At 35.2% G+C, this 10,484-nt stretch overlaps 1 protein-coding gene across 1 annotated transcript; it reads left to right on the forward strand.

Moving 5' to 3' along the window:
• Positions 1-7,725: 7,725 nt before the first annotated feature.
• Positions 7,726-9,408, forward strand: LOC131158783 (uncharacterized). Its single transcript, XM_058113649.1, has 3 exons — positions 7,726-8,397; positions 8,496-8,668; positions 8,972-9,408. The coding sequence occupies exons 1-3, from the start codon at positions 7,873-7,875 to the stop codon at positions 9,132-9,134; spliced, it is 861 nt and encodes a 286-aa protein (XP_057969632.1). The 5' UTR covers positions 7,726-7,872; the 3' UTR covers positions 9,135-9,408.
• The last annotated feature ends 1,076 nt before the right edge of the window (positions 9,409-10,484 follow it).

Here is a 10,484-nt window from a genome sequence, read left to right on the forward strand (position 1 = left end):
TATGCCAGAAATTAAGTAAAGCAGTTTTAATCAAAACCACATGCACCAGAAAGCAGTAAAGTAAAAGTGACACACAAAAATGTTATCGAGGTTCGTCCAATTGCCTACGTCCCCGCCTTGGCTAACGAGCACAAGGATTATCACTATAACTTGCTCACTTAAATGGGTGGAGCGGCACTGATACAAACCAGGTCAATTAGCACAGGGCTAACCTCAACCTTTACACCAATCCTTACCGGGCTGGATTATAACCCCCTCAGGCCACCCCTGGAATCACTCAAATTTATAATCAAATGGTACAATGAAATAGTGCTTTCACGTAAAGCAGATTTGTACCGAAATAATACGCTCAATCACATACGCATCAAAAGCAAGGATATAGTGTAAGCTCAGTGATGCAAGGTTTGTTCTATCAATGCTCAACATGGTATAATCAATATGAAGCTCAAGAGTATTCAACACAAGCAATGGCTTGGAATCAAAACAAAATATTTCAACAACACATCAATATTCTAAGTATACTATGCAGATAATCAAACTAGTTTCAGAATGATTTTCTTCATTGAAATGAGCACAAAGCTAATTTGAAAAGGTTGCTTGCTTGTTTTAAAAAAAATATCTTTGCACACCAAAAGCAAAGCTATTGGATACTTGCAATGAAGTGCAAATATCCTAAGCTTCCTTGGTTTAATCCCACACTAGATTTATAAATGAGAAATTCGTGGGATAAACCTAAGTTATGCTTCCAACAAAGTAAATCTTAGCACACACACAACAATGGGAGTATTAGTTCTGAGCAACAATCGAATAAACACAAATGAAACTCTTACAATCTTGGATTTGATTAAGAGGATGCAAGTTTGATAATATTAGGGCAAAAATTGGATTTTCAAGAGAGAGAGAATTTTTTCTAATCATCTCCTAATCATGCAAATGAGAACATATTTATAGCCAGGTGAAAAAATATAACCGTTTGGGACAGGATGGGTATTATTAAAAAAAGTCTCAAAGGATTAAGATCCAATTTGCCTAAAATAACCTTGTTTTACCGTGGTTAAAATAATTTTAACCGAGTGAGGTTTGGGTGGCTGAACCTTGGTTCAGTCGCCTGATAAGACACAGTTCAAAAAGTTTTTTAATTAAGTTCAGTCACCCAGATAAATGTTTGGCAGCCCGAATCAAAGTCAGTAGCCAAGCTTCATGACATCGGGTGCCCGGTCAAATTTTTGGTGGCCCGAAGGCAGGCGTTTGGTCGCCCGAGGATATAGTTGAACTAAAACCATAGGGCGCCCGAGTTGGTGAACAGTCCCTTTGAATGGTTCGGGCGCCCGGGAAAGATGTGTGCATTTGAGGTTCGGTCACCCAAGGGCTGGTCAACATTTTGACTTTCAAAGTTCGGGCGCCCGAGGAGTTTTGTACTCCAAGGGTTCGGTCACTCGACTCATCTTATCTTGCTTAGATTTGTCCAATTTTAAGCACAATTATAACACACTCATATATTCTATGCTATGTGTGTGAGTGTTGGAACCTAAGGACTTTGCTATGGTCTAATTGAGCTTATGCTATATCCTGTATGCATGATGTGCAGGTGGTAAACATACAACTACAGCCTAGGTTACTATTACAGACCCATATAAATTATTACAGACCGATATGAATTACAATCACAAATACAAGTCTTTATGGTCTTCTTGTTTCTTTAAGTGTCCTTCCTTGGGATATTTATTTAAACCTGCATAAGCACTTGACAATTATTAGATATTAGTATTTGTCATTATCAAAATTAGGTGTGACTTATGAGGTCAACATACTTCAATGCCATGGTCAACCGAAATTCCTCGGGAGGTGCCCCAACGTTCTAGTCGATTGAACTTCATAGTTCAAAGTGTCTCGGTTGACCAAACCACGCTAAATTGGAAAATCACTTTCAAATCTCTTGAGACAGTCAACCAACAACTCAGTTCATTTTCTCCATGGTCGACCAAACTTTGTCACCTGGTCAACCGAACCTCAAGACCGGTCGACCGGTGCTCTCGGGTTGGAAATTATTTTTTACCGTAGTTAAATTTTTTAAATAAGGTTAATTGTGCTAAAACGCTTTAAAACAATACTAATAATGCTCTCCGTGTCGCCAACGGTCATAATTTTTCCTATGCCTATCTATACAAGCTCATTTGCAAAATTAAGGGGTGATTAGCAAGATCACTAAGGCCAAAATTCTCTCAAATTCAAAAATCATTTTATAGCCTATACTACTCCCATACACTTCAAAACTTCATTTTCCTTGATCATTCAAGTGTTATGAGTATATTTAGTGTGCTTGTGCATCATTCTAATTTGCTCACACTTTCATTAGATTATATTGATTGTTTGATTTTATTAGAGTAGAAGCATCAAGTTCTTCCACTAATTTAACTCGATAAATCTTGTGTGGAAGACTTGGAAGGTTGTGGTTCTTGCATTGTTATTGCAAGACACCTAAGCCTATATTTTTTGTGTGTAAAATCATTTTCAAAACTTGTATTCAAACACTCCTTGTGCTTAGTACATTAAGAATATCTTGTTGAGTTTGTTCGAATCAACTAGCTAGCATATTTGAAACCTTGATATGATTTTATAATATTCATATACTGTGTTTCTAATCTTGATACACTCTAGATCTGGACTGATAATCTATACTTATTTGAGCGTTTAGCACACATTAGAGCACTGAACATATTTACATATCATTCATGCTTGTAATATTTCTTGAGTTATACTGGTGTACATATCTTCTTGTGAAGAAGTGTATTTCCATGTACAAAAATTTCACATCATTTGTTGTATTCCAAGCATGGGCCTGAAGAAGGAGACTAGCCCTATGGAATAGTCCTAGTCTGGCTTAGACCTGGTTAGGAAAGCTAGTGCGTTATCTTGGTAAGGCGTGTTAGTTAAGGTCAGCCCCTTGAATTGACCTAATTGTAATTGGTGTTGCTCCACCCGTTAAGTGAGCAGTAGTGGAATCCTTGTGCTGGTGTGGTCAAGGCAGGGACGTAGACAATTTGGCTAAATATCAATAACATATTGCGTGTATTGATTACTTTTCCGACCTTTACTTTTATTGCACGTGTATGTTTATTTATCGATCGCATAGACTGGCCCTAGGTTGTGTAATACTGCTATTAAACTAATTGAACTAGGTGATATTTTTTAAATACTCAATTCACCCCCCCCCCCCTCTTGGGATTGTACCAAAGCTAACAATTAGTATCATAGCCTCGTAACTTAGAATTAAACGTCATTTAGTAAAAAATCATTATGGTTCATGTTAGTGCATCCCCTTCATGTGAGGGAAGATTGGTCACACACCCACTAGTATTCTGTGGTAATAACTATGTTGTATGGAAATTCAGAATGACTGTATATATGAAAGTTTTAAATTGGAAATTTTGGAATGTCATTGATCAGGGTGATAGTGTGCTTGTTAAATCCATTGGTTGCACTAGTGTTCCTAAATTTGAGTATGAATTGAATGATCATGATAGGAACTTAGTGTAGGTAAATTTTGATGCCATGAATACCTTACTACATGCTTTAGATTCTAATGTTTTAGGTGAGGTTATGGCATGTAGTAATGCTAAGGAGATCTGGGATGAACTTGAGAGGAGATATGGAGCACCCATGCAAAACAAAGTGAACTCTCTGTGTGACTCAAGCTCTACTGATCTTGAAGGAGGTAACCAATGTTTTGTTGCTTTAACTAATAATATGATTATCTCTATTCCTTCAGCTTTAGTAGATAAATCTAGAAATGATTCATATGCTGATTTGAATGATGTGTCTGATTGTGAATCATATGATAGTAGTGATAGTGAGAGCATGCCTACTTATGAAGAACTGCAAATTGAATATGTTAGAATTCATAAGTCACTTGTTAAAGCTAATAAAGATATACTGCTTTGAAGAACAAGTATAAGGCATATAAGAAAGTATGTGAATCAAAAGTTCTTGTTGAAAAGGAAAATGATTTAAAATCAAAGAGTTAGTAAAAAAGAATGAAAAATTAGAAAAAAGAGTTGAATACAGTAAGATCTCAAACTTCAAATGATAATAATAAACGTCTTCTTATTGTAGAACTTGAACGCAAAGCAGATAACATGACTAAAGATCTTATTAAATTGCAAAGTGTTTGCAAAGACTTGAAAGATTCAAAAATGCAAGATCTAGAAAAGAAAGTAGAAGACCAAGCAAAGATCATCTATGCATTCACTAGAGGCAAAGAAAACTTTAATAATTTGTTAGGTTCACAAAAATGACCTTAGATAGGGAAGGTATAGGATATAATAGAGTTAGAAATAAAAAGAAGAAAAATCTGTATATGGTGTACTTTGTGAGAGAATCTGATCATTATGCTAGCACCATCTCCGGTCCTTATACCCATACCTATTGTGATTTATGTAAAACGAAGGGGCATACAAAATTTGATTGCTCGATTAAAAGGAAATGTATAAAATGCAAACAGGTTTGGAGAGTCAAAGTACCACCTTGTCCTAACCCATCAAGACTTAAAGATAGAAAATGGTATGAGTTGTAAAGAAAGGAAACTCATTAGAACTTAAGGAGGAACAAATTCCAAGTGGAGTCACATAAATGCTTTTCTTAGGTTCTAAACTTTGGGGGAGTGATGTCTATTGGCAGCCTATGAAGTAGTCTATTCCTACAATGTCAAATCTTAACATTTGAAAATCAAGCCAATTTGCAAATCCAAGTATATAACCAATCTGAACTTAATGCATATATTCATTGGTTGAAATATGAAATTATTGGCTGCTTGAATAAAAATCCTTTTTCAAATGAACATGACATATTTGCCTTACATTTAAATTTCAAATTGCTTAACTCGTTCTTAAATATGAATATCTAATGTTAAGCTTACTCTGTCTATTGCATAAGACTGAACTTTAGGAAATAACTAATGCATTAAGTATCATTTAATCCTAAACTCATCTTGGAGCCTGAACAGCCTAATAAAATTTTAGTTATCTCTCTAGGATTAAGTACCATTGATCATAACTCCTTATTCATTTAGTGCTTGTTTGTAGACATCTCTCCTATAATCAAAATTAGAGGCATTCTCTAAGGGATTCATAGTTGAGCTTAATACATAAAAATCCTCTAATTTGGTTCATCATCCCATCCATAGGAAAGCTTTACCACATCATGATCACATCTAGTAAAGTTTCATTCTCTCATTAGTTTGTATCCTTACTCAACATAATGATCATACTTAAGGGATACTTTCCAATCACCAAAGAGTTACAATTAAGATTCATATACTCTTTAGTGCTCTATACTAAAACAGTTGGGACAATGTCTTTAGACTTCCTATCCTAAAAAATGTCCTGCCTATCCTAAATACTCTTTTGAACCTAACAGAAACTTAAATTGATAAGAATATTTATCCTTTACTTCTTTCCCAAACTCTCAAACTTTATATAAAATCATTTAGAGTTTTATCCTCATGAATTAAGTTAAATGACTAAAATGTTTAATATAGGTTTCAATCTAGATGATAGAACAAAATTCAAAGAAACCTATGCACGAACCTTAAAATTCAAAGTCATTTGAACTCATGCCTTAAAATTCATATCAATAAAGGCAATATTGGCTTAGCTCACGTAAAGAAATATCTATTGTGACTTTTTGGTCCTCTAAGCCTATTCATCCAAAGCCAAGCATATATCATTAAAAATCTAGATCTTTTGGTTAAATGATTTGAAAAATAAGAAAAAGGCATTAAAAGAGTCGAGTTCATAATTGAGGGGGAGCATTTTTTTTTTTTCATATCTGTATATATTAGAATGCTCTCAATTTTTATTTATGCTTATACGTCTGTATGCCTTTGTGAGAACAATTCTGCACTAATCTCATAACCATCCATTGTTAGTTATTGTTCATATCATCTATTGGATAGTTCATTTTTTTTATGAGTTGTTGATTGAACTACTGGAAAGCATGCTTGCGTTGAAAGCCTCCTGCATGGCGGATGCATTGATATAATTTGCATGCTAGTTGTGGATATTAGGTTGTTGCTTGCTTTATATAATTTATCTGTTGAAAACAATCCATTATTAGGTACATGTTTTATGGGAAAATGTTCTATATACAAATGACATGCTGCCAAATTCTGCCAGGATTTTCCCATATAAAACCTTGTGTTAAAGATGATTAGGATAAAATTAACATTAAAATATTTTTGAAAGGATGAGTGAAAACTAATTGAAAATTAAGTTTCATCCGTACATAATCATCAAGTAGTTAAGAGAGTTGAGCACATTTCCTATAGAAAGAATTTATAAGACTCGCATGCATCACTATCATTTATTGAAATATTGAGGCTCTTTTGATATCCCTAAATATTATATCATGCACGTAAAGTTCTATGATTTGATATGAAATGTTCTTGGATCATGAATTGTATAGAATGTCTTAATATCTATTTCGGATGCAATTGTTGTCTATAGGGATGACTATACTGATTAGAGATAAATATTGTTAATAAATATCCAGTATAATTGTTGAAGAGTGATTTGTCTGCTCACTAAAACTTTGACAAATTCAATGAAATCAATCTCTTGTAAAGTATAACTAATTTATAGTATCTAAGCAGTAATCCAAATTGATAGGGAGAGCATCTAAAATTAAAATATATATCATATTATACTCACAAACTTTTAAATATTAAATTATATAATTTATTTTTAAAAAAAATATTAATTATCATAATTTAATTTTTAAGATTTCAATTTGAATAAAAATAGAATCTCAAAAGGACTTGAATTATTTTGAACATGAAACTTTGAAGAATTAATAAATTGTTATGATAAAAACTTCAAAGGGAAAAGTGCTATTTGTAAAAGTTGAGGGACTAATAAAGTAATTAATCCTCACAATTAAATACAATATCATACTTGATTTTTATATGAGAGACACCCATGATCCTTCATGATGATATAAAGTGGTCGGACCATGTGTCTTACGGTTAGGTGACTTGGTGAGTCTCATTGTATGTATGCATTTTTTAAAAAAATTTTAGTTTAGTATTGTGTTGTTGTAGGTTGAAACTTTTTTTTTTCGTCCCATGAGTAGAAGAAGGGATTTTCTTCCGGTCCCAGAAAAATATCCTATAGTGTTTTTCCATTGCTGCATCTCAAAGTCACGAGCCTTCTTTTGAGTTGGGCGGGCCGAGAATAAAGGCTTTCATAAGTCTTCGCCTCAATAGCATTATTTCGAGTAATTAAAAGTTTTAAAAAAAGGAAAAAAAAAATCAAATTGAATAATTGAAAAAATTGACAATTTAATTTTTTTTTTTCTCAAATTGAAGATTTATTACTTTATTTCAATTCAAAATTTCAAAAACAAATCGATTTGATTATAGGCTATAACCGAATCAAATAAAATTGAATTTACTCTTAAATTAATACATACTTAACCACAGCAAAAAGTACATAAACATCTACCGACCACCTCAATCTAATCCCTCCATGTCTTTTTCAAGCCCCCAAAAAAATCTGCATCAACTTGGTTTTATTATAGTACAAAGACCAACAAAGCATGAGTGATGAATAGTTTGACAGATTGTTTATTATTTATTACTGTTTATAATAAAAATCTAGAAAAAAAAAATACTAACACAAACAGAAAATATCTTCTCTTATTAAGCCATGTCCATGTCAATAAATAATTAAATATATTAGATTTTTTTTTTCTATAATTTCTTATTTATCGCTCAATGATAATTGATTAATGTACAAAATCTTCCATTCTTCTATAGAAGCTTGAGTTTCTCTGACCTCTCACTCTCTCTCTCTCTCCTCTTTCTCTGCTGTGAAGATGCTTCTGAGGAGCTGCTCCGCCTCCATTTCAAACTTGAAGACTCAGTGTTCCAAAGAATTGCGACCCAGCTCGGAGGCTGCGGGAGACCTGTTTGTTAAGCTACCAAGAACCAGATCCCTCCCTCAAACGATGTCGTTGTCGTGCCCCCTGGACCACCCCGGGAAGAGGAAGAAGACGACGACCCATATGCACAGCAAGCTTCCGCACGCGCGCGTCACGGTCGAAGAACGCGGAGTTGGTGCCGCACAGGGGCTGCCATCGAGCTCAGGATTGAGGGTGGGTCGCGCTGCGGCGGAAAGGAGGGACATTGATCATGGGGTCGCGAGTCCGGGTGTAGTCGGCGGTGGCGGCAGGAGGGTCGGCGGAGGCGGTGGTGGCGGAGGAGGAGCGAGTGGTGGCGGAGGCGGTTTCTATGATCCTAATGGTGGGAATGGGAATACGGATGCTTATTACCAGAGAATGATCGAGGCAAACCCAGGGGATGCTCTGTTGCTCGGCAACTACGCCAGATTCCTAAAAGAGGTAAATTCGTTGACGTTAAATCAATGTTTTTCATCTTTTTTCTTGAATTTTTAATTTCGGGATAGAGCAAATGCTGATTGGAACTTGATGAATGATAGGTTCGGGGGGAGTTGGGTAAAGCAGAGGAGTATTGTGAAAGGGCAATTTTGGCGGGGGGAAGTGATGGGGATGTTCTGTCGCTGTATGCTGAGATTATATGGGAAACGCAGATGGACGCTCCTCGTGCGCAAAGCTATTTCCATCGAGCTATCAATACTGCACCTCGCGATTGGTATGTATTCGGATAAGAAATTCTCTTTTCATTCATCTTAATTTTCATCTGTTCTTGATCCAATTTCTTCCTTCAATTTGAAGACGTACGGAAAAAAAAAACAATTCATAGTTTTGGCTGGCCGAATTTAGAATATAATCGACATAAGAATTGAATTAGAGCAAGAACGAAATGATGATTCCCGCTGATAAAAAGGAGAATCAAATTAATACAGGAAGAAGTTGGGGAGAGGGGGGTGGTTGCTTTTGCGTTATTTCATTTTCACCTCTTTTGAAAATATTTAAAAATGGACTGGGTGTGCAGTTACGTTCTAGGTTCGTATGCTCGATTTCTTTGGGACGCAGAAGAGGAAGAGGAAGTGGAAGTGGAAGAGAAGAAGAATGGGAATGCATCAGCGTCGCCATCGCTGCCTAATTTCTTAGGGGGGTCTGCTTATCATCAGCGACGCGTAGCTACAGCCTCTTAATCTAGCTTGATGTATAAAAGTTGCCTGTGAATGTATGCTAGCAGCTGCGGAAGAAGAAGAAGAAGAAGAAGATGAAGATGAAGATGAAGATGATGATGACGACGATAAGGAAGAGGAGGAGGTAGAGAATTAACAAGCATGGAAGTACATCAATGCAGCTTCTTGGAGTTGGAGGGGATCTGCTTATCAGCGGCCGCTACCTGGAGCTAGTTTGATATATAGTCTCCTGTAAATTTGATATAGAAGTATGGCATAGCAGATTGTTCTTCTCCAACTCATGTGTTACTCAACTGTTGATGGAATTGACCACAACCTCAACATGCCCCATTCATCATACATCATAAACAAACAAAGTTTAAAAACCAATTAATGATATCTAAATTGAAGATTTGAACGAAGAAAACATCAAATGTGTTAATACAATAGTTCCAATCTCATTCAAGATCCAATATTAATACACCCACATACTCACAATATCATACTATAACAATATTTGTTAATTAATCTCATGCCACACGTTTTGCGTTAAAATTTTCATTTAAGTAATCCATTTGGAAAAATCTCATATTTCTAAAACCTAGTCCGATTATTTTTCAAAAATTCTATTTAATTTAAAATATAATTTTTCTTAAAATGGAGGCACACAAGCCACTCTTCTGATTATTTCTAAATATGTATCACACTAAAAAACGACCATTTCATATGCCCAAATTATACATAAATTCAAATACGACGTATACGTATAATATTTGAAAATTCTATTTAATTTAAACGTGCACTTTTTTTCCTAAAATAGAGGCACATGAACTACCCTCCTGATTATTCCCAAATATGTATAACACTAAAAAACGACCATTCCATACGCCCAAATCATATGGAAGTTCAAATACGGTATATACGTTTAATATCCTCAAATTTAATCTGTTCAAAATCTTTAAAAACTGACATAATGTATTCATTTTACCTTATCCCAAGAGTGGTACCAATGGTAACCAAATCACAAATCTACTCCGGTTAAAATATTTGTGGTCGAATTTGGAACCTAGGGATACTTCCTGTTCTTCAATCGGCGCACGATTCGCCGAAGAAATTAAAGAGAGAGAAAGAGGTTGAGGAGAGAGAAAGTGGAAAGAGAGGAGGGAAAGCTCAAGTGTTGCATAATTGGTGGTTGAATTTGGAACTCAAGGATACTTCCCGTTCTTCAATTCGGCGCATGATTCACCAAAGAAATTGAAGAGAGAGGAAGAGGTTGAGGAGAGAGAAAGTGGAGAGAGAGCTCACGTGTTGCACAGGGGGCTTAAATCCAATTCACATTTCAATTCTCAAGCTTCAAGAGATATAATTAATATA

This window comes from Malania oleifera, chromosome 6 (genome assembly GCF_029873635.1).
Source record: "Malania oleifera isolate guangnan ecotype guangnan chromosome 6, ASM2987363v1, whole genome shotgun sequence".
Lineage (NCBI taxonomy): Eukaryota > Viridiplantae > Streptophyta > Magnoliopsida > Santalales > Ximeniaceae > Malania > Malania oleifera.

Coding starts and splice junctions, on each gene's coding strand:
- LOC131158783 (XM_058113649.1), top strand. CDS start 7,873: ATGCTTCTGAGGAGCTGCTCCGCCTCCATTTCAAACTTGAAGACTCAG. Junction 8,398..8,495: donor ACGCCAGATTCCTAAAAGAG/GTAAATTCGTTG, acceptor GATGAATGATAG/GTTCGGGGGGAGTTGGGTAA. Junction 8,669..8,971: donor AATACTGCACCTCGCGATTG/GTATGTATTCGG, acceptor CTGGGTGTGCAG/TTACGTTCTAGGTTCGTATG.